The sequence below is a fragment of the Pelophylax lessonae genome (assembly GCF_965119305.1).
Source record: "Pelophylax lessonae genome assembly, chromosome: 1".
In the NCBI taxonomy this organism is placed as follows: Eukaryota; Metazoa; Chordata; class Amphibia; order Anura; family Ranidae; genus Pelophylax; species Pelophylax lessonae.
Genome location: NC_138768.1, coordinates 553,051,905 through 553,077,132, shown reverse-complemented (window position 1 = coordinate 553,077,132; position 25,228 = coordinate 553,051,905). Strand labels below are relative to the sequence as shown.

Here is a 25,228-nt window from a genome sequence, read left to right as displayed (position 1 = left end):
TGAGACTTAATAAAGACAAAATGAGCAGGGCTTTCTAAGAATTTTTTTTTAATTATTTTCATTTTAGTTTTGTAAAGGTTTTATTAATGAATTTTTTAAGTAGAATTTACAATACAATTAAAAGATAAAAAAATCTTCAAACAGCACATAGTAAACGGTAGAAACCGTGGGCTAACAGTAGACTGCTTTGAGTGATCATCCCATTAAAATTGAGCCCAGGAATGGAGTAAAATAACTAGCCGCCACTAAAAAGCCTTTGGTGATTGCACAGGTTGAGTCAACCACTCTCATAACTACTTGAGAAAGGAAGCAACAAGACTACAGTGTGTATAAATTGAAAAAGTAGTCTTATGTTTCAATGTGCAGGTTTCAGTGGTGGACCAGTACCAGGCTGAACTCCTCGGGAGGCATTATAGATAGAAAGAAGGTGCGTTCCTCACAGTTTTCCAAGCAGCTAAAGCAATAAAAAGCAGAAAGCTAGGTACTTTGGGAGTTATAATACAGAGATTAAGATGTAGTGCACTAAAAGATAGAAAAGGGGAGGGAATTACTCCTATCCAGATAGAGTACATATCTTCTGATCAAGGTAGTTCAAGCTACTGCTGACTATTAATTGTATTTTATTTTATGCTCCAAGTTTAATTTGAAAAGCAGTCATTCCACGCTACACTGATTGGTATTTTGTATAACATAATGAAAAAAGGGAACATGCCGTTTGCCTTCAAAAGTACTAAATAATTCTTGTACACATTTATCTCTACACTCTCTTGTAATATTCATCACCACTTCCCTCCTTGTTCCAGTCCCCTTCTCTGTGTTCTACTTTTAATGTTTCACTACCTTCTTGTACAGCTACTGCCCTGCCCAATGACCAATTTTCTCCTCCTCAAAGTACTCGCTCTCCTGCACTTTTCTAATTCTCCAGTCCATCCTTCATCACCGTTCTGTCTCTATTTTACCAATTACTCTCTGTTTTACTCTTCTGTGCTTGGTTTTCTCTTTCTCCCCAATGTTTTCGGAAGAGTCACGCATCTGCATAGAGCTCTTTGCCTGCATTTCTTCCCTTAAGTTAGCCATACACATATACATTTATCCGTTCAGCAGATAGAGGACTCTCCATCTGCTTTATACTAATTTTTTTTAGTAAATCTGGCCATACCTTTAAATGAATTTCTTTCGGTTCCAGATGACAGGCCAAATTCCCTTAGTTGGTGGCACTGTTGCACCATCCGCCTGGCATTCTACATTTGAAAAATTGAAGGAGCTGAGCAGAAAATTGTTGGCCAAACAGTTCCTTCAATTTTTCTAGTACTTATCCCTGGAGGGGCTACAGAGGCTGCCAGTCACAAGCACAGTTCCATGCACACTGGCAATACAGGCTCAGTTTAGGGGGTTTGTGTTTTCAGAATTTTTTGTGAAAGAAGTTGAACAGGAGAGGGGTTTAAGGGTCACAGGATACTCCAAAACAATAAAAGCAATCAATAGAAGGACAACCTTCACACTTAATCCTCATAACCTGCAGTCACACATGAAAGTCCCAAATCAGGTCTTGCTCATTGTTCCAGGAGCTGTACACCACTCAGCTTCCACCAGGAGATCCTCACTGAGGGAGATAACAGATCCTTCTGTGGACAGGACTTCTGACAGTGCTTCCAGCATGAATCCCTTACTAGTCTTCCCCAGGCCCTCTGCCTAGCTCCTGCTGATGCCCAGACTGTAGCAAAAATCCTTTTCTGCAGTCATCTCTAGGCCCCCAGCCTAACTCCTGCTTAGGCCCAAACTGCAATCCTTGGCCCAGTGAAGCTGCCTTCAAGGGAAGCAGCCCTATAAGAACTGGAACCCTCCTGGCAGATAAAAGAACACTCTGGAAAGGCCTCCCGGACATTTATCATTTCCCCAGCCACCTTCTGGATTCCTTCTTACAGGGATTGGCTGAGATATGATAAATATTCATGCTGGTCAATTGATTCTCTGTGCCAAATATTCTGGAAGCTTCTTCCAGAAGCACGTGGGAGAAGTCAAACACCCAGCTTGGAAACCCTGATCAAACAAAAAACAATCAATTGCTAGAGGAAGGTGCTACACAATATTGGAAAGTTGGATGGATGGGTACAACAGTGCCACCAACTAATGGAATTCGGCCTGTCATCAGGAACTAGACGTATTTTGTACAATCTATGGCCAGGTTTAGTACACCTACCTTTTCCTTTTGCACTGTCCCTCTCATTTTCACATCATGGAGATAGTAACATGAACATTAACCTCATTAGGTCCAGCACCTGTAAACCTGCTTTGAACCATAACAATGTTTTAATTTTAGCTATGAGTATTGATTCAGCAAACATGTCATTACTTACGATCCAAAAGTAATACACATATCAACTTGACAGTGGTTCTTAGTGATTTCATTGAATAGCAGACCAGTATACTGTATATGAGATATGCTAAAGATCCCCAACAGAAGCTTTTAGGGCATGTCTCATACACCAATCACCACAACTGGTTAAATCCGCTTCCACAATCAACTTTCGTCCCTCACACCCTATGCCTATCAGCTCTTTTATGCCTAGATTACACTTGCAATGCGCTTTGCATTCAATCGCTGTTCAGAGGGCATTTGACAGGTGGTGAGGATGCATTATATATTCTCCTCAATGCCTGTTTCAACCCCTAAACCTTGCACCAGTATGCTACAACCGCAAAAATATCATGGCGCCGTCATTTAGTACTGCCTACCTGAACGAGACATAAAGGGAAATTTTTTTCAGTAAAATTTAAGAAATCTTCATTAAATGCCCATTCACACTACCGCGACTTGTCAGGCAAACCAACACGGCTGAAAATTGGTAAGGTGCGTTTTCTGCCACACTGTGGTGTTTTTGCAGCCCATTCAAAATAGGCTGCTGCAACATATAATAATGCATGATGTAATATGTATTATTGATTGTGTGCTACTGCACTGGAACAGCAGGAACCCAGCCTAAATCATTTTTAGACTATTTAAATGTTTTTTTTTTTTACCTTACCTGGTCTTTGCGTGGGTCTGGGTGGCTCAGTGATCCTTGATGATGTAGTGCTAGTCCTGGGAGTAGTTGTCCTTTTGGTTGTACTTTTAGTGGTTGATTTTGGAGTGCTTCTTGTACTTTTAGTTTGAGACATTGTAGTCCTAGATACTGTGGTTGTCCTACGACCAGGAGAAGTTGGTGGTTGGATAGTGGATGCCCTTGTGGTGGTAGTCATGGGAGTTGTTGAAGGAACGGAGGACTTTGGAAGATTCATACCACTATCGGTAGTCCTAAGTACAGGAGCCACTGTGTCCAGGATCCAGTCCTTGAGTTTGGTAACCCTGCTATAAACCCCTGGTTTTTTTGCCTGGGCACATCCAATACCCCAGCTTACAATGCCTGCCAAGAAGAAAACACCTGGGCTCTCTTCACATGCCAAGGGTCCCCCAGAATCGCCCTTAAAAATATAAACTATGAGTGAGTAGAGAAATTAGAGTGCAGGCATTTTTCTTTATATGCAGTTTAGTCTTACCTGACAAGAATCAACTTTACCATCAAGGAAACCTGCACAGATCATCCGTTCAGTAATGGAAAAGTTATAAAGGACACTGCAAATTTTCTGATCTATTATCCCCACTGAGGCTTTTTGTAAAACCTCTGGCTTGGACACTGTACAAAAGATAAGTGTTTATAAATCTTATTGTTGAAGAACAGAAATGCTTTCTCTGATCTTTATCATAAATCATGATGTAAAAAAAAAAATGTATTGGAAAAAAAAAAGAAATCAGATAAAAAAAACAGGTCAGATACACAACAGACACACCCTTGCATCAAAGGGCTTGGTATGAATATAAACAGACACATTTGAATTTTATGGTTTTCCAGGGAGTACAATATACGTACCATTGCCTTCTTTGATGTTGCCCCATCCAGAGATCATGCATTTCCAACCAGCTGGAAACTTCTGTAGAGCGGATGGAAGGCAAACGGGCTGTACATACTTATTAAAAGTCAAAGGGGTTGATAACTCCACTACGGCCACATCGAAGTCCAAGGTCAGCGGATTGAAGTGAGGATGCTGGATCACCCTTTTCAAGTTGATTTTCACAGCCATGTTATCAGCTCCATTAAGTGCCGTGGAACCCATATGGGCAGTGACTTGGTCCAGTTTAGTTCTGAAGAAACCAGTGATAGACAGAGGATTAATAATAGTGGTCTTTTCAAGTCAGATATTCTGGTTCTCCAGTTTAGTAATTAAGTTACCAGAACATTTTTAAAACTTTGAACCACCTACATCAAGCGATTTACAGTTTAATTCTCAAAATGTGGTACTGTACACCTACACAAGAACTGCTAGGCACAGTGTGTGTCTGTGGGACATGGCCTGTGATTTAAAGTAAAAGTAAACTATCTCCATTACCTATTTTTAATCCTTATGCTGATAGCCTGAATAAGTAAATAGAACAGTATATTATATTTACTTGCTTTAAATTTTTTTTTTTTTTTTACATTTTACTTGCTTCCTGGTTTCTGGCCTAGGCCAAAATAATGTGAGTTTTGTGAGAAAGAGCATCTGGAATTTGCTGCACTCCTCAATTTTTTTATTAAATATTTCATATGCACATCACAAACAGTGTGGGGTCAATAATTGCTAACCAATTTTGCACTATAAACATTAGCACATACTCATAACCTGACTTATCCCAGGAGTCTTCTTGGACATTGTGGTATGGATTTTTTGCATATTTTTTTGTTAATTGTTAGATTTTAAGACCATGTGCTGTTCTAAGAAGCTAAGGCTCCCCCTATTGATATGCAAATTAATCAGTCGGACTGGTTTATGAGCTTAGCAGAGGAAGTTCTTTACAGGATATGATGTAGAGGAAGTTAGCGAGAGGGGAGGACTTTTGAAACAGGCATGTGGGCAGACAACAGAGTTGTTTTGGAACAAAAAAGAGCAACAAGGGAGCTGGAAGCTGGAGAACTTTGGAGAATGCAGCTGGACTCTAAGTAAAGAAGATTTCATCAATGTGTAGCGGGGTTAAACATGCCTAAAGACACTGTTTGATATGTGGGAAGGAACTAGGCTCCCTCTAGTGGTAGCTGCATGGAATTTCCTGGGCTGTGACTTCCTTTTCACAAGATGAAGAAACTACATCTCCCAGGCTGCTTTGCAAGATCCAGGAACTAGGCTCCCTCTAGTGGTAGCTGCATGGAATTTCCCAGGCTGTGACTTCCTTTTCACAAGATGAAGAAACTACATTTCCCAGGCTGCTTTGCAAGATCCAGGGTGCACGGCTGCACCGCACGGCACTATGGGGGAGGTTATTTAAAGGAAGAGAGAAGCGCGCGAAAGGGGGGGGCCTTTCTGCGCTGGACTCTGAGGAACCAGCGAGCGAGAGTGGAGGACTGACACTGGATATTGGGCCAGAGCCTTTTAGCCTGGAGGGACGACGTGGAACCGTCCCATCTCAAGCACGAGGCACATTCCTGGAGGTCATACTGCTGTTTGCCGAGACCGGAAGTCATCCGCCAGAAGGACCCCGCGCGGCTGGCATATAGCCAAAGGACTGAGACCGCAGTGGAAGCGCGCGAAGGAGAAACTCCTGTTGGTGAGAGGGCACATGCCCAATAACTGACTTTATCTGCTGAAGAGACAGTTTTATCTACAGATAGCGGTAGCGCAGCAGGAGGTGATAAAACCCCGGGGTTTATCACCATACTCTCTCAGGAGACTCATAGACAAACAATAAGGTCTGTAAAGGAGTCGCCAGAGGCTTATCTCTCTCGCAGAAGTTATTGCTCAGTTACGCAGACACCCTGCGGTGACAACTAACAGCTCGTTGTTTTCTCTCTCTTGATCTTTATTCCTAATCTGGATTACAAATGAGCTCTATTCAATAACCTTGCTAGCGAAGATCAACAAGAAAGAAGAGAACTCTGGGGGAGGGACTCAGATAGGCCCACCTACCTGGTACTGTGTCTAGCCTTAATGCAGGAGGAGTGTGGGGGTATTCTTTTACCTTTTTAAAGCTGTTTTAAATAACCTTTTATGGACTTGTATTGTATTGTATTGTATCTCCCCTATTCAATTTGATATATAGTAAACTAAGTTTGGTTAATTACAATCCTGTGCGTTGTTCCATTGTGTCACCCAGAAGGACTACCATTCAAGAAGGTAACAAGGTATTGTTGCATATTGAAGTATTGTATTCCAATCTGTGTATCCATTTGATAGTCCAGTCCTATTCTGGGTCAGTTGTGCCTGAGGAGGGATCGAGCCAATTTGATTGGGTTGTTAGGCAGGGTGTAGACCCAATAATATAATCAGCAGCTCCTGCGGGGGTGGTGCTACACGTGGGGGCTCGTCCGGGATTTCTACAGTCCTGCAACACAACCCTCTCAGCCCCAGAATCCTCTCCCACGCAGAAATGGATCCTGTCGCTGCTGCTGAGTGGTGCAAGGAAGAGAATGTCATAGTGGAAAATGGCCTGGTGGTTGAAATCAAGGGAGAAGCCTGGACTGAAGAAAAGCTCCTCCCTGTTTTAAGGGCACTATCCACAGACAGGAAATTCTGGGTGATTGACATAAAAACTGACACCACTGCCCCACACACGTATGCACTGTGTGAGTGGAGGAAAGGGGTCCCTGATTATTTCAATGGAAACAGTGTAAAAACTATTGACCAAACAGAACTTTTCCTGATACATCCAGGAGTTCCTACTGCGGGTCCCTCATCCACCACCCATGGGGTATCCAGCCAAGAAAAAGGTGTCCAAGAAGGGCATCCTGAGTCATCACCTTTGTCGACTTTTAGCTCAGAACTGTGTGCTGTTCTTGGGGAGATTGTGGCAAAATGTAGCAGGGACTCCTCGAGCTATCTGATGACTGGATATAGGAAGCTCCGGACATTCTCTGGGAAACAGCCTGTGCCTTCAGCAGAAGATGGGTTCGAAGAGTGGCTAGATACCGCCACTCAGGCTTTGGAGGAATGGGAGGTACCAGAACAGCACAAGAAGCAGAGGATCACAGAGAGTTTAAGGGGACCTGCATTAGAGGCTGTACGTAATCTAAAGTTTAGCAAGAAGAACTGCACTGCACAGGATTATTTGGACATTCTGCAAGATGTGTTTGGTCGGACGGAGAACGCGGCTGAACTTCTCTACCAGTTGGACCACTGTTATCAAGAAGAGGGGGAGAAGTTGTCCGAATTCATTAAACGTCTGGATAGGATTATCCACCAGATTCTGTTAAAGAAAGGAATAGACCCCCGGAAAATAGATGAGACTCGTGCACGACAGGTTCTGAAAGGGGCTCAACCTTTAGATCCCATTGCCATACTGTTACGAACTCGTCGAGATGGCGGCATTCTAGAATACCCCGATCTGATTCGAATGGTCAGAGAGGAAGAGGTCATGTTGGACAACAAGAAGAAAAGTCGGCAGTTTGACTCAACTGCCCGGGTTGGAGTGATAAGTGTGGAAGAGGGTGACTCTCAAGTTGAACTCCTAAAGACCCAAGTGTCTCAGTTGATAGAAATGGTGTCCATCCTGACTGGTCAGGTATCCACTCTACCCAAGGGGAGTATATCGGAGAGGCCAGATGAACCTGTTAGTCTCAGCACAGATCCAGAGCCACGGCCTGTAAGATTGTTAACTTGTTTCAACTGCGGGGGAGTTGGGCATGTTAGAAGGGTATGTCCCAGCTCAGGAAATGCTGCCGCGAACCCTCGCGAGCCAGCGGGAAACTTCAGAGGACACCGGTGAAGGAGTCAACCGGGTGTCCGCCAGTCTTAAGGGACTCCAGAAGTGGTGCAGGATCAGGGAAACTGAGTCAGGGGGTCAGACCCAAATATAACACCCCCAGTTCTAGACTCCGGGTTACTGAGGGAAGGAAAGTCAATGCACACCGGATTCGGCGGGGGCCTAGATCAAGGAAGAAAAAGGAGAAGAGGGCCAGGGTACAGAGAACTGAATCAGATAACAAGGCTACATCAAGAGAATTCCCAACTAACTTGGTCGGGCCCTCCCCAGTGGTCTCGGTTCAGGTGGAAGGAATTTACACAAGAGCCCTCCTTGACACAGGGGCCCAGGTGACTCTTTTGTATAGAGACTTCTATGATAAATATCTTACCCATCTACCTTTGCAGAAGTTGGAAGATCTGGAGATATGGGGTATTGGGACCCAAAGTTTTCCCTATGACGGGTATCTGCCAATCAAGTTGACCTTTGATCCATCAGTGGCTGGTGAAGCGGAAACCTTCGACACCTTAGCGGTGGTCTGTCCTCGTCCACCAGGGGCCAACAAAAGCTCTCTCATCGTAGGAACAAACACTGACCTGGTAAGGCGCCTTCTGATACAACTGGTCCAGGGACAAGATGCTCAGGCGCCAAGGATCCATCCCATGCTACGGCAGGCCTACCAACGATTAGTGTTGGAGCAAGAGACCCCCGCAGAAGGAGTTGGACGACTCTGGAAGCTGGATAGAGCAGAAAAGGTCTTACAGCCAGGAGAGGTGGCCTGTTTTAAGGCTTCTGTTAAACTCACATGGCAACAGCCGGGTCCCTTCATTATCTTTGAATCAGGTCAAAAGGAGAGACAGAGAGGGATAGAAGTGATCCCTGAGGTGATCCCTTTGAAGGTGTTACAGGAAAACCGTGGAAGGGTTTTAGTGAGTGTCAGAAACACCTCTATTACACCAGTGAAGGTACCGGCCAGAGTGCTCCTGGGCCAAGTCAACCCGGCTACCCCAGTTGCCCCCATTGATTTCAAAGAAAAGGAACAGGGTGAGGCGGTTATAGAGGAGCTTTGCTCTGGAAACGCTGCCCTCCCGCCGGAATGGGTGAAGAGGGCCAAGGCACAACTTGCTCGATGTAGGGAAATATTCTCTAAGGACGAGTTTGACGTGGGATGTGCCAGGAGCGCCACTCATAAGATCCGCCTGAGTGAGGACAAGCCTTTCAGGGAGAGAGTCCGGCGAGTCCCCTTAGGTGACTTGGAAGATCTACGTCAACAGCTGGCAGAGCTCAAAAAGATCGGGATTATCCGAGAATCCAGGAGCCCGTATGCTTCCCCGATAGTGGTAGTCCGAAAGAAAAATGGATCTTTGAGGCTTTGTATCGACTACCGAACGCTGAACAGAAGAACCATCCCAGACCAGTATACCACTCCTCGAATCGAAGATGCCCTACAGAGTCTGTCAGGGGCGAAGTGGTTCAGTGTGATGGACTTAAAGAGTGGGTATTATCAGATCCCCATGCACCCTGAAGATCGGGAGAAAACAGCCTTCATCACCCCTGTGGGGTTCTTTGAGTTCAATCGCATGCCTCAGGGGTTGTCCGGGGCCCCTGCTACCTTCCAAAGGCTGATGGAGAGGACCGTTGGAGATATGAATTTGATAGAGGTACTGGTATACTTGGATGATGTTATCGTGTTTGGCAGAACTTTAGAAGAACATGAGGAGAGGTTGGAAAAGGTCTTGAAGAGGCTACATGAAGAAGGTCTGAAACTTTCTCCTGAGAAGTGCCAATTCTATCAGTCCTCGGTCCATTACCTGGGCCATATCGTGTCTGAAGAAGGGGTGGCCACTGACCCGGACAAGCTGGATGCTGTTGCTTCCTGGCCGAGACCCACAAATGTGACCGAACTCCGGTCATTCTTGGGCTTTTGCTCCTATTACAGGAGGTTTGTGGAGGGGTTCGCCCAGATTGCCCGACCCCTAAATGAGCTCCTGAAGAATGAAGAAGATGATGTCCCTGAGTTGGTAAAGCCGGCGAAGTCCACCATGGGCCCCCGGAAGGCTAAGGAATCCATCCAGGATCAGTGGACCCCGGAATGCGAAGGGGCCTTTGTCCAGCTGAAGGAAACCCTAACCACTGCCCCTGTGTTGGCCTATGCGGACCCCACAAAACCATATGAACTGCATGTTGATGCCAGCCGAGATGGGCTGGGGGGGGTACTTTATCAGGAGCATGAGGGTCATCTGCGACCTGTTGCCTATGTGAGCAGAAGCCTACTGCCTGCTGAAAGGAATTATCCTACTCACAAACTTGAATTCTTGGCCTTGAAGTGGGCAGTGGTTGACAAATTGAAAGACTACCTGTACGGGGCTGAATTCATTGTCAAGACAGATAATAATCCCCTCACCTATCTGTTGACTACGGCCAAGCTGGATGCAACAGGACATCGATGGTTGGCTGCCCTCTCTAGCTTCAATTTTAGCCTGAAGTATCGGCCAGGAATCGGAAATAGGGATGCAGATGCCCTATCCAGAAGGTTGCATGTTCCACAGGAACCTGCGGAAGAATGGACTCATTTGGCTCCAGAAGGGGTGCGTGCCCTATATCAGGGAACTGAATTTCGATCCCGAGGAGGGTCAAGAGCAGAAGAGATTGGGGTTTCGGCTATCGGAGTACCCAAATGCTACTGCCAGGTGACCCAGGTTGAAGGGGAGGGTTTGCCCCGGCTGTCCAAAGGGGACTTGCGGAAGGAGCAGTTGGAAGACCCTTTGGGAAAACTTCTCTTGGAAGCCCTGGAGATCCAGAGCCCTGAGTTGCTTCTAACTGACTCCCCTCAGGGGGCCCGTCTGTTACATAGAGAGTGGACCCGGTTACAGATCAGAGAAGGAGTGGTCTACCGGAGAGGTCCATCTGAAGATCTGGAGGAGAAGTGGCAACTGTTCTTACCAGCTAAATACAGAGAGGGAGTTCTGGCCGCTCTTCATGATAATCATGGCCATCTGGGGCCCGAAAGAACCTTTCAGCTTGTCAGGGACAGGTTCTACTGGCCTTGTATGAGGGCCGAAGTTGAGGGATACTGTCATTCTTGTGTCCGGTGTATACAGAGGAAGACTCTGCCACGTCAAGCAGCCCCAATGGGCCATCTACAAAGTCAGGGACCCATGGAGCTGGTGTGCATTGATTTCCTTTGCTTAGAGCCTGATCTGAGTGGCCAGGGGAATGTCCTTGTGGTAACAGACCATTTTACCAGATATGCTCAAGCATTCCCAACAAGGGATCAGAAGGCCTCAACGGTAGCCAAAGTTCTTGTAGAGAAGTTCTTTGTACATTATGGGTTACCACAACGCCTCCATTCTGATCAGGGAAGGGACTTTGAAAGCAGACTGATCAAGAGACTGTTAGATATGTTAGGCATTCAAAAGACTAGAACCACTCCCTACCATCCACAGGGGGATGCCCAGCCTGAACGATTTAACAGGACTCTTTTGGATATGTTGGGGACTTTGAGCTCAGAGAAGAAACAGCATTGGGGCAAGCACGTAGCTGCCATTGTGCATGCCTACAACAGCACTGTCAGTGATGCTACTGGATATTCCCCTTATCGGCTGATGTTTGGAAGGGAGGCTCGGTTGCCAGTGGATTTGGCCTTTGGCATTTCGCCTGATCATACCTCTTCAGCATCGCATAGAGGATATGTGGACCGACTGCGGAAGAGTCTGAAAGCGGCCTATGACAAGGCTCAGGCCACATCTGATCAACGTGGACTGCGGAATAAAAAAAATTTCGACCTAAAAGTTCGGATCCATGACCTGCAACCAGGGGACAGGGTTTTGTTGAGAAACTTGGGTGTCCCGGGAAAACACAAGTTGGCAGACCGCTGGAAGTCCCAACCTTATGTTATCTGCAAGCAACTGCCAAACCTTCCTGTGTACCAAATTCGGCCTGAAGGAAGTGTGGGTCCATTGAAGGCTTGGCATCGGAACCATTTGCTGCCTCTCTCTGAAGCGGTTCGTATGCCCCCTGTGGAAGACTTGTCAGAGGCCCCTTCGACTTCTCGCCGGTCCAGACCAGTTACCAGATCTCAGACGACGCTCCCAGATGAGGGAGAGGGAAGTTCTCCATCTGAAGATTTGGAAGATGAAGAGGAGGTACCTGACTGGTTGTGGTCATCTCAGTTGCCAGAACCCACACCTGCCTCCCTGTCTTCGTCTGACTTGGCTGATAGAGGAGCCCTTCGGGCAGAAGCCCCTGAATTCATACCCTTTCATATGCTTCCAGAAGAAGCAGCTGAGGATGAAGATCCTGAGGAGGAGGTTGCACCCTTCTCTGAAGAAGAACTGACCTCTCTTGAACCATCAGGTGCCTCTGTGTTGGAACATGAGGAGGGGGACATGGAAGAATCCTCAGAAGTGCCTGATCCTAGTACCTCTGAGAGCATGCCTCCACGGGAACAGAGGGAAAGGAGAGTCATTCACCCACCTAAGAGACTGACCTATGATCAATTGGGTGAATGTTCGGAAGAAGCTGTTTTTACTTCCAAAAGATCTCCTGACCAGCCTAGTTCCTCCACTGTAGATTTGGTGGGGGACAACCCTAGCTCACCCCCAGGCACAACTGTACAAGCCACCCAAGTTTTGGGGGGTCTGTGAGAGATCATGAGAACAAAGTATTGAAGTAGAAAACGTTTGCATTTAAGTTTGTACATAAGGATATTGGGTTTGGCCATTATATATAAGCACAGTTTTTGATGTTCACAATTTGGTTTACTTTGTGAGTTAATGTTTGCGCACATTTTGTTGCTCTGACCTCACTATGTTTTTTCTCTTTCTCACCTTTTGATGTTTTTTTCAACACAAACTTTAAGATGTAAGTGTTTAAGAAATTGCAAAGGCACATGTGCTTTTTAAAGCAGCACTATATTAACACTGTAGAAATCACTTATTTGCTTATTAATTGCACTTTATCGTTTTACTGTTGCACTGCTATTAGAATACAAAATTGGATGTATTCAGATTGACTTATTTCAGCAAAATGTTAATGTTTTTGTTGTATAATGCCAACCTATGCACTAGGGTACATACTGTTGACCTCTTTGGGGACCAAAGTTTCTCAAGTGGGGGGAGTGTGTAGCGGGGTTAAACATGCCTAAAGACACTGTTTGATATGTGGGAAGGAACTAGGCTCCCTCTAGTGGTAGCTGCATGGAATTTCCTGGGCTGTGACTTCCTTTTCACAAGATGAAGAAACTACATCTCCCAGGCTGCTTTGCAAGATCCAGGAACTAGGCTCCCTCTAGTGGTAGCTGCATGGAATTTCCCAGGCTGTGACTTCCTTTTCACAAGATGAAGAAACTACATTTCCCAGGCTGCTTTGCAAGATCCAGGGTGCACGGCTGCACCGCACGGCACTATGGGGGAGGTTATTTAAAGGAAGAGAGAAGCGCGCGAAAGGGGGGGGCCTTTCTGCGCTGGACTCTGAGGAACCAGCGAGCGAGAGTGAAGGACTGACACTGGATATTGGGCCAGAGCCTTTTAGCCTGGAGGGACGACGTGGAACCGTCCCATCTCAAGCACGAGGCACATTCCTGGAGGTCATACTGCTGTTTGCCGAGACCGGAAGTCATCCGCCAGAAGGACCCCGCGCGGCTGGCATATAGCCAAAGGACTGAGACCGCAGTGGAAGCGCGCGAAGGAGAAACTCCTGTTGGTGAGAGGGCACATGCCCAATAACTGACTTTATCTGCTGAAGAGACAGTTTTATCTACAGATAGCGGTAGCGCAGCAGGAGGTGATAAAACCCCGGGGTTTATCACCATACTCTCTCAGGAGACTCATAGACAAACAATAAGGTCTGTAAAGGAGTCGCCAGAGGCTTATCTCTCTCGCAGAAGTTATTGCTCAGTTACGCAGACACCCTGCGGTGACAACTAACAGCTCGTTGTTTTCTCTCTCTTGATCTTTATTCCTAATCTGGATTACAAATGAGCTCTATTCAATAACCTTGCTAGCGAAGATCAACAAGAAAGAAGAGAACTCTGGGGGAGGGACTCAGATAGGCCCACCTACCTGGTACTGTGTCTAGCCTTAATGCAGGAGGAGTGTGGGGGTATTCTTTTACCTTTTTAAAGCTGTTTTAAATAACCTTTTATGGACTTGTATTGTATTGTATTGTATCTCCCCTATTCAATTTGATATATAGTAAACTAAGTTTGGTTAATTACAATCCTGTGCGTTGTTCCATTGTGTCACCCAGAAGGACTACCATTCAAGAAGGTAACAAGGTATTGTTGCATAGTGAAGTATTGTATTCCAATCTGTGTATCCATTTGATAGTCCAGTCCTATTCTGGGTCAGTTGTGCCTGAGGAGGGATCGAGCCAATTTGATTGGGTTGTTAGGCAGGGTGTAGACCCAATAATATAATCAGCAGCTCCTGCGGGGGTGGTGCTACAAATGGAAAGCCCGAGCTGAGAACCGTTTAGTTTACTTTTATTGCATACATATTGTACGTGCTTTTTTTGCTAGAAAGGATAATTGGCTTGTGCATGTTGTAGGCATATTTTGTAATACATTGCATGCTATAAATTGTGTATCCTGCAGTTGTATGTGCAGTTTTTCTGTTTGGTAAAAGTATTAATACACTACAGAGGTCTAAGCTTCCTTGGCTTTTACCGCAAGAACCTTTAATAGACACCAAGCAAAACAGGCAATTTTTTCTTTCATCTGAAATAGAGTAGGGGGGCTTTCTCAGCTAAGCACACCCTTCTGCCTGCATGCCTGAACTAAGGGTAGACAGATTCCAGGAAGTAAATTCTAATTGAATAATCTCCCCTTACTCAAAATGGGCAAGGGGAGTGCTTTTGAAAGTGATTTCTCAAAATTATAAAGAATGGAGACATGGATGGATGGGTAAGTTTCCTGTGAACATTAAAAATTAAAGCGGTAGTAAATTGCTGGATGTTTTTTTTTTTTTTTTTTTTTCAACCTGCAAGGTAAAGCCATAATGTGTTAGTATGCATTGCATTCTAGCACATTAAGTGAAACTTCCCTTAGAACGAAGCCTTGCAGCGGTGCGCTGTCACCGCTGACAGGGCTTCCATCTTCACCTGGTCTTCCTTCGAAGTTCGGGGACTCTGCCTGTGTGAGTGGCTGGAGCCGCGCTGACATCACTCCTGCGCATAGATGGCACAGGACTCTGGAGGAACGGCCAGGACCCCTGCAGAGAGCATGAGCCGGTGACATCACTGGCTGCATGTACAGTAAATATCTCCTAAATGGAGCACATTTCGGAGATATTTACAGTACCTATAGGTAAAAGTTATGCATGGGAATTTACTCCCACTTTAACTAAATAACATTTTCAGTTTGTGTTACTCAGATACAATTACGTTTTGCTTTAAGAGTTGAGAGTGGACACTAATTATTCAACTCCAGGAGATGAAGAAATACCATTTACAGTGGTGATCGAAAGTTTGGGCACCCCAGGCAGTGCATGCTATAGAATTCTGCAGGGTACCCAAACTTTGGCAGACACCATTTTTTTTTGTTTTCTGTAATTTTGAAAGTGTCATAGATGGAAATAAAAGCTAACTTTGGTTGACATATTATAAGAATGTCTAATCTGTAATTTGATGCCTTTTGGAGATTTTTCCATCTTTCCTTGGCTTCTTTATGCACATTAATACAAATTTTTACCTGGGGTGCCCAAACTTTAGATCACCACTGTATGTGTCATGCAACTTCAAATAAAGGATTAAAAAAAAAAAACTTAAGGAAAAGCAAGATCCGCCAATTACTTATGATACATACAATGAATGTAGTTCTTTGTTAACGCAATGAGAATTTAACTTTTGCAGCTGTCAAAAATGTATTTTCACGTGATTAACAAACACTTTGTTACACCATTTAGATGCCCTAATAGATACTTGACTGTAATCATGGTACATACTGGTTGAAACAATGAGCAGCAGAGACCAACCATCGATCTCCAATTATTGTTGCTCCACAAAAGTGATGTGGGCCCTCCTTCAGACTGGCCTGCCATGGGACTTCCCCTCTGACAGCATCAAATCCACCCACTATCTTGTTGGGTTTTGTTAGGCCGGGACGACTTCCACATTCTGCAACGAAAAAAAAAAAATCTGTAATGTGTAGATAGATCATGGTATACAATATGGATGAAATATGTCACCAGCACACCAATAGGTTTGTTTCAAAGTTCAAAGTAGCGCTATAGGCAAAACATTTTTTTTTTTTCATTTTGGATAGAGTAACAGAGTGTTATAACCCCTGTCAGATTTTCTTTTTTTTTTTTCGCCACCTGTGTCTGATTTCATAGAAGTGAAAGGAAATCCCTGCGAATGAATGTAATTTTTTGGGGATCCCCAGATCACCAGAACTAGTGTCCCCTTTGGAAGATTTCCCCAGCTATTACTTTTCTGAGGACAACCCAAAATTTTGGATTTTTATTTACTTTCACTTTCAATGATTATGGTAAACAGGACAAATAGAGAGGATGAATCTTCCTAATGGGGTGCACAGACTGTAATAAAAACTGACAGGTGTTGTAATCCCTCTGCACTCTATCCAAAACTAAAAAAAAAATTGCCTTTAGTTATACTTTAAAGCTCTCTATTCTTGTATGGTCACATAGAAAAGCAACATTTTGGGACAATGCATGTGACCACACATGTCTGAGAAAGGGTCCCTGCATGGTCCCCAAATGTTACGTTTCTATGAGACCACACAGAATAAAGAGCTTTGCACTTTGAAGCAAACTTGTTGGTGTGCTGGTGAGATATTTTATCCATGTTCCATGCAGTTGCAGCACGGTCAGATTGACTTGAATGGGGTGAGGTTGGCAAGCGGCACTGCCTACTAACCACTATACGGTGTTTAAAACTTGCCACACCATGAAGAAACTCTAGCAATGTATAAAAACATGCCTGCTGGTCATGTTAACTTGCCAGTAGGAGGTTGGGGGTTGTAAAAAAGTGGCAGGCTACCGTGATTTTACTGTTTATCTGCCGAATTTGTGAACAAGGCCTAAAATATAGTGAAGTCAACTTATCTAAATTTTAGTTCTGTTATGACTAAAGCCAGAGGGAAAGACCAGGCGCCTAGTATTTTGAGAAGGAGGGATCAGCAGTGATAATCTACAAAATTTCTCTAGCTTCATTTTTATTTAAATGAATGAAGATACTTGATCCTGGCTGACATACGCTACCTGTATTTAGACTGTAACATCCAAAAGGCCCTCTCATCTGTCTCATCTGTAACAGCGGGTGCGGGTTCTTCTCACATGCAGATCCTGTCACTTTTGAAATCGGCGTGGCGTTGTCGGGCTCCACCCGCACAGCCATGTCATTTATTTACAGGGATCTGTGAATCATTGAACTACAAGCCCTGTTTTCCACCACGGCAGAAGGCCTTTTAGTTCCCAATGGAATATACAGTAAGTGCGGTGATCACCACACTTGTAGTCCATTGAAACCTTCTCCAGCACTCCAAGTAAAAACCCGTACTTCGGTATGGACAGAGAGCTGGGAGAAGAGTCTGCAGAAGCCTGGCATTGCACCCACAATTCACTGATTACCGGTGCAATATTTGCAGGCTCCCATGAAAAAGAAATAATAAATTAATTTTTTTTTTCTTTTAAATATATGTGTATTTATTTTTTAAAGGTGGACTTACCCTTTACACTATTCACATATTCTTAACAAGCAGTAAAGGAGCTTTGAAAGAAGCCACCCCTGACCTCTCTAACTCAGTTTAACCACTTGCCGGCCGCCGCACGACTATCTACTGCGGCGGTCAGCTCCGTACAGGCAAAGTAACGTAGTACTACGTCGCTAGCCTGAGAGCCTCTAGGGGGTGAGCGCGCGCCGCCGGAGGCGCGCTTCCGCCCCCGCTCGTTCCCTAACAAGTCAGCGCGTGTGACCGGCGGACCCAATGTGCGCCGGTCACTCGCGATCTCCCCGTGGAGAGGGAGAAAGGCAGGCGTCTGATGTAAACAAAGCCGCCGTTCATTCTCCCTGATCTAACTGCAGAGATCATACGATCCTGCTATGTAGGATCGTATGTCTCTGTGGTTACATCACTAGCCACACCCCTTTACAGTTAGAAGCACGCCCCTAGGGACACACTTAACCTCTGCATCACCAATAAAGTTAACCCCTTCCCTGCGAGTGTAATTTTTACAGTAACAATGTGTATGTATAGCACTGATTACTGTAGTAATGTCACTGGTACCCCCAAGAGTGTCAAAAATGTCAGTCAAGAGTCCAATCTGTCTGCCGCAATGTCGCAGTCTCGCAAAAAAAAATCGCAGATCACCGCCATTACTCGTTAAAAAAAAAACACCAAAAATGACAGAAATCTTTCCCTTAGTTAGTAAACGCAATAACTTGCGCAAACCGAACAAAATACACTTATTGCGATTTTTTTTACCAAACATATGTAGCTGAAAACAAATTGGCCTAAAATGTTAAAAAATTTTGATTTTTACATTTTTTTTTGGAAATTTCATATAAAAAAATGTGAAAAATATTGTTATTTTTTCAAAATTGTCGCTCTTTTTTTTGTTTATAGCGCAAAAAGTAAAAATCGCACAGGTGATCAAATACCACCAAAAGAAAGCTCTGTTTGTGGGAAAAAAGGACGTCAATTTCATTTGGGTACAGCGTCGCACGACCGCGCAATTGTCCGTTAAATTCACGCAGTGCCGAATCGCAAAATAGGGCCTGGTCAGGAAGGGGGTAAATCTTCCAGGGCTTAAGTGGTTAAAAGCATCTGATTTTGACTGTTGAGCATTTTGGAGCTTTGAGCTTCAAGCTACAAAACGCTCAGGTGTGAATTAGGGCTAGAGACAGGTTTCACTTTTGTTTATTTGGTTGGCGATTAGAAGGCTGGCAGGCTGTCATAATTAGTTTTCCATAAAATTATATTTCGTAGGCTCCTTTGTGAAATCTGGAAAATAACCGATTTCTGCCCACCCTAGAGCAGTTTTACTGCTACAGGGCAGCAGCTGTGCGCCAGATCAAGTATACGTACAGTGCCTTGCGAAAGTATTTGGCCCCCTTGAACTTTTCAACCTTTTGCCACATTTCAGGCTTCAAACATAAAAATATAAAACTGTAATTTTGTGCAGAATCAACAACAAGTGGGACACAATAATGAAGTGGAACGACATTTTTTGGATATTTCAAACTTTTTTAACAAATAAAAAACTGAAAAATTGGGCAGGCAAAATTATTCAGCCCCCTTAAGTTAATACTTTGTAGCGCCACCTTTTGCTGCGATTACAGCTGTAAGTCGCTTGGGGTATGTCTCTATCAGTTTTGCACATCGAGAGACTGAAATTTTTGCCCATTCCTCCTTGCAAAACAGCTCAAGCTCAGTGAGGTTGGATGGAGAGCGTTTGTGAACAGCAGTTTTCAGTTCTTTCCACAGATTCTCGATTGGATTCAGGTCTGGACTTTGACTTGGCCATTCTAACACCTGGATATGTTTATTTGTGAACCATTCCATTGTAGATTTTGCTTTATGTTTTGGATCATTGTCTTGTTGGAAGACAAATCTCCGTCCCAGTCTCAGGTCTTTTGCAGACTCCATCAGGTTTTCTTCCAGAATGGTCCTGTATTTGGCTCCATCCATCTTCCCATCAATTTTAACCATCTTCCCTGTCCCTGCTGAAGGAAAGCAGGCCCAAACCATGATGCTGCCACCACCATGTTTGACAGTGGGGATGTTGTGTTCAGGGTGATGAGCTGTGTTGCTTTATGCCAAACATAACGTTTTGCATTGTTGCCAAAAAGTTCGATTTTGGTTTCATCTGACCAGAGCACCTTCTTCCACATGTTTGGTGTGTCTCCCAGGTGGCTTGTGGCAAACTTTAAATTACACTTTTTATGGATATCTTTAAGAAATGGCTTTCTTCTTGCCACTCTTCCATAAAGGCCAGATTTGTGCAGTATACGACTGATTGTTGTCCTATAGACAGAGTCTCCCACCTCAGCTGTAGATCTCTGCAGTTCATCCAGAGTGATCATGGGCCTCTTGGCTGCATCTCTGATCAGTCTTCTCCTTGTATGAGCTGAAAGTTTAGAGGGACAGCCAGGTCTTCGTAGATTTGCAGTGGTCTGATACTCCTTCCATTTCAATATTATCGCTTGCGCAGTGCTCCTTGGGATGTTTAAAGCTTGGGAAATCTTTTTGTATCCAAATCCGGCTTTAAACTTCTCCTCAGCAGTATCTTGGACCTGCCTGGTGTGTTCCTTGTTCTTCTTGATGCTCTCTGCGCTTTAAACTGACCTCTGAGACTATCACAGTGCAGGTGCATTTATACGGAGACTTGATTACTCACAGGTGGATTCTATTTATCATCATTAGTCATTTAGGTCAACATTGGATCATTCAGAGATCCTCACTGAACTTCTGGAGAGAGTTTGCTGCACTGAAAGTAAAGGGGCTGAATAATTTTGCACGCCCAATTTTTTAGTTTTTTATTTCTTAACAAAGTTTGAAATATCCAATAAATTTTGTTCCACTTCATGATTGTGTCCCACTTGTTGTTGATTCTTCACAAAAAATTACAGTTTTATATATTTATGTTTGAAGCCTGAAATGTGGCAAAAGGTCGAAAAGTTCAAGGGGGCCAAAAACTTTCGCAAGGCACTGTATATACGTGATCCGACTTTTCCAAGCAGCCGGTGGCTTGCTTCCACTGTGACTACACACAGCAGAAGCTAATCGGCAGGTGCCAGGTTCTTGATGTCCACCGGCACCCGCCAATCGTCAAGCAGACACACAGAATTGCGATCTGCCCATGTAAACAAGGCAGATTACCTTTCTTACAGGAGGGAAGGGATGCAGTTTCTGTACCTGCAAAGCAAGGAATAAAATTCCATCTTTTCCCCTAGTAAAAGTACCTCCCACAGTACACATAAACACTGGTTGGGCACACAGTTACCCCTTTAATGTTAACCCCTTCCCAACCAGTGTCATTAGTACAGTGAAAGTGAATATTTTTAGCACTGATCACTGTATTAGGGTCACTGGTTCCCAAAAAGTGTCAAAAGTGTCAGTTAGTGTCAGAATGTCTGCCGCAATATCGCAGTCCCACTTTAATTCACTGATCATTGCCATTACTAGTAAAATAAATAAATAAATATAAAATAAATAAAAATATCCCATAGTTTGTAGATGCTATAACTTTTGCCCAAACCAATCAATATACACTTATTGGGATTTTACTACCATAAATATGTAGCCGAATACATATTGGCCTAATTTTATGAAGAAATTTGATTCTTTAAATTTTTTTATTGGATATGTTTTATAGCAGAAAGTAAAAAATATTTTTTTTTTTTTCAAAATTACCCGCATTTTTTTGTTTTTTAGCGCAAAAAATAAAAAATGATATAAATGTTATTTGGGTATGGCGTGGCATGAATGAGCAACTGTCAGTTAAAGTAACGCAGTGCCTTATCACAGAAAATGGCCAGGTCATGAGGGGTGGGGGGTATATCTTACAGAAGTCTATTTGTTAATTCATTCACAAGGCTTATAGTTACAGAGGTTAATGAGAGCATGTTTTAAAGGGCTTTTACTGTTTGTTCAGAATATATAAGTACTTTAGTGTGCATAGTTTGGACACAGGTTCACTTTAATGTTGTTTTATAGTAAATGCATAATGTGAAAATACGAGGGGTCTTCAAAAAGTTTCCTGAACTTTTTTATATTTAACCACTTGACCTCTGGAAGATTTAGCCCTCTCGATGACCAAGCCATTTTTTGCGATACGGTACTGCGTTACTTTAACTGACAATTGTGCAGTCATGTGACGCTGTACCCAAATAAATAATTGAAAACAAAGCAAGATTATTTACTTTCTGCTATAAAACATATCCAATAAAAACATTTAAAAAATCAAATTTCTTCATAAATTTAGGGTAATTTATTCTGCTACATATTTTTGGTAAAAAAATCACAATAAACGTTTGCGCAAAAGTTATAGTGTCCACAAACTATGGGATATTTTTAATTTTTTATTTTTACTAGTAATGTCGATAATCAGCAACTTATAGAGGGACTGCAATATCAAGGTGGACATATGGACACTAACTGACACTTTTTGGGGATCAGAGATACGAATACAGTGATCAGTTCTAAAAATATGCACTGCCACTGTACTAATGAGGAAGGGGTTAACATCAGGGGCCATCAAAGGGTTAACTGTGTGCCTAGCCAGTGTTTTACCACACAGTGGGAGGTGCTTTTACTAGGGGACGACATGGATTCATGTCCCTGCTTTGCAGGGACACAGGAGTCATGCCTTCCCTCCTGTCAGAACATGATCTGCCTTGTTTACATAGGCAGACCGCCGTTCCGCCTCTCTGATGGATCATTGGCAGGTGCTGGCAGACATATGGGGGTAACATGTAACATACTATAAAAGGTATCCATCTATATGAAAATATAAATTCCCTCTTTTTATTTTCCTTGCACGTGCTTGGGTACTTTTCGCTAAAATATTTTTAAATTCGTTTTACAAGTAAAAACTCACTTTCCAAAGTGAACATGTTCTGCACTTTCAGTAAATCAATACCAATTTTAGCTACAATCTAAAGCACTTTTACATGGCAGACAGCAATTTTTTAAAATTACCTTGAGGTTTAGATGTGCTGAGAGGCTTCTGGGTTGGTTTTGCTGGCAGGGTGCTACTACCTGGCTTAGATTTGGTGGTTGAATGCTTAGTCATGGGTCGAGCAGTGGTAACTTTGGGGTTGGTTGTCCTTTTTATACTGCTGGTGGTTGTAACAAAGCTGGTATGTGTTTCCATTGGTTTAGGTGCTGAGATTATTTCCTGAATCCAATTTCGAACTTTGCTGACCCTGACATAGACCCCGGGTCTTCTGGCTTCAGCGCAACCCACTCCCCAGCTCACAATGCCTGCCAAAAAGAATTTGCCAGTTGGCTCCTCACAGACTAGAGGACCCCCTGAATCACCCTGCAATAAGAAAATACTGGAATTAATTGGTACTTCTTTAGTAATACAAGAAGAATGTCGGATTTCCGTTTTGCCACTGAGGGATTCTGCATTGAGTAACAGTCTATTCTAGTCCTATTCCTCTTTGTATGCTCCCCTGGTGATCTCACTCTCCCAACCTTCTCCTCTCTACTGCCTAATGCTATCTGCTGCTGGCACATACCAGTGATCTGCCTCCAGATTCACAGCCCACTCCAGCGTTCTTGTTGCCACTGGCTAGCCTGCTCATTCTAATCACAGCATCACTGTTGTGCACACCACATTGCCACATTCTCTCCCTGCACAACCCCCCCCCCCCTACCCTGCACACATATACCAGTTGCTCTTGCATTGCCCCCACCCGCGGGTCCATGTTCCCCTCTGATTCCTCTGCACCTCCTCAGTCCACCAGACATCTCTATCCAACTGCCTCACTAACCCCCTTCCCCTACTCCATTCCAGACATTTACCAGCTACCTCACCTGCCTTTGGCAAACATCTCTTCCAGTATGTCACCTTTCTCAGACAGGCATCCATCTGCCCCATATTGCCATACCTGCCCTTCCCCCCAACAGACATTACTCCACAGCTGTTTCACCTCCCATCACTCTCAGTGCCACATTATGCCCTGATGCTTCATCCAGCCCCTGATGTGGGCAGTGGCTTCAGAGGAAGGATTGGGGAGCTGCCAGAGAAAAGATTCTTGACAGAGGCTGCCACAGGTTACTGCAGAAGGAACAATGGAAGGACAGATGCAGCCAACACAAAAAAAACAATTGCCACCCTACCTTCATGCACTAAACCGTACATGTAAGTTCCAAGCTGTACCACCAGCTTTTAGCCTACAACAAACACTGACATCACCATAGCATAATCCCTGCAATTGACACTCTGAAGTTGCGCCTCCATAGTCCTTCATATCACTTCTAGGGATGAGCAGTAAATTTTAGGAGACTTTCAAAACATATGTGTGGACTACACGCTCTACACAAATTTGGACAAAATGTATTTTCCTATAGTGACTTGCATACTATCATACCCTCTACAATTGTCTACTGCACATACTGGCTACTGTTATACTCTCTGCACTCCTCTCCAGTACATACTGCCTGCATCATACCCTTTACATTACACTTTCCTGTACATACTTCCCTATTCATGCCCTCTGCACTCCTCTCCTGCACATACTGCCCACCATCGGGCCTGCCACACTCTTGCCCCAGGATTATATCCTCTGCACTCGTCTCCTGCTCATACTGCCCCCAGTGCTACAAGCCACATTGCTCTCTTGCATATACTATCCACACTGTTTTTTCACACATACTGCCCACTCCCATACCATCTGCATATCCTCTCCAGCACATATTGTGCATTGTTATACAGTACCTTCTGCACTTCTTTCTACTGTCTTTATACTGTCTGCCAGACTGCCACCATACACTTTACACTTCTCTTCTGAACATACTGCTCAAGTCATATCCTCCACACTTCTCTCCTGCACATACAGCTCTCTGTCAGACTCTTCACACTCTTCTCATGTACATGCTTCCCGCTATCAAATTCTTTCCAATTTTCTTCTGCACCAACTGCCCCCCATCATAGCCTCTACTGTCATATCCTATACAGACGGTCCACTGTCAAACAAGCATACACATTTCTCTTGCACATACTGCCTGCTTTCATACCATCTGCACTCCTTTCCTGTACAAATTGCTTCTTTCATACCCTCTGCACTTCTCTACACCTTATATAAACCATAGCCATAACCTCTGCAATCATCTCCTTAATATCCTGGCCATTGTCATACCCTTTTCCCTCCTTTCCTGCACATATGGGCTCTTCTGACATACCCTCTGTGGTTTTTTCCTTCACATATTGCCTAATATCATACCCTCTGAACCCATTTTCTACACATACTGGCCAGTGTCATACCCTTTGGTTATTTTTTGTAATATGCCCAAAATATGCCCAAACAATTATGGAACAGGCATACTTTTTAATTCATATTAAATGTCAAAAGATATAAACTATTAGGAGGGCTTGATATTCATACACAAAATTGTAATTTTTAAAAAATGCATACAGTTTTTCTTCTCTCAAGTAAACCATATATACTGTCTATTCTGTTACTCCTTGGGCAGGGACATACAGTATCTCACAAAAGTGAGTACACCCCTCACATTTTTTTAAATATTTTATTATATCTTTTCATGTGACAACACTGAAGAAATTACACTTTGCTACAATGTAAAGTAGTGAGTGTACAGCTTGTATAACAGTGTAAATTTGCTGCACCCTCAAAATAACTCAACACACAAAAGTGAGTACACACCTAAGTGAAAATGTCCAAATTGGGCCCAAAGTGTCAATAGTTTGTGTGGCCACCATTATTTTCCAGCACTGCTTTAACCCTCTTGGGCACAGAGTTCGCCAGAGCTTCACAGGTGGCCACTGGAGT

The 25,228-nt window shown here is 43.9% G+C and overlaps 1 protein-coding gene across 4 annotated transcripts in view; it reads right to left on the bottom strand.

Moving 5' to 3' along the window:
* Positions 1-25,228, bottom strand: part of TMPRSS9 (transmembrane serine protease 9) — a 210,483-nt gene that overhangs the window by 18,762 nt on the left and 166,493 nt on the right. For all 4 annotated transcript variants that reach the window (XM_082255368.1, XM_082255367.1, XM_082255370.1 and 1 more), the window contains exons 12-16: positions 22,410-22,752; positions 15,691-15,862; positions 3,909-4,180; positions 3,538-3,674; positions 3,027-3,462 (exon numbers count right to left, since the gene is read on the bottom strand). In XM_082255368.1, the coding sequence (XP_082111494.1) occupies positions 3,027-3,462; positions 3,538-3,674; positions 3,909-4,180; positions 15,691-15,862; positions 22,410-22,752 (1,360 nt within the window). The remainder of the gene's footprint in view (positions 1-3,026; positions 3,463-3,537; positions 3,675-3,908; positions 4,181-15,690; positions 15,863-22,409; positions 22,753-25,228) is intronic.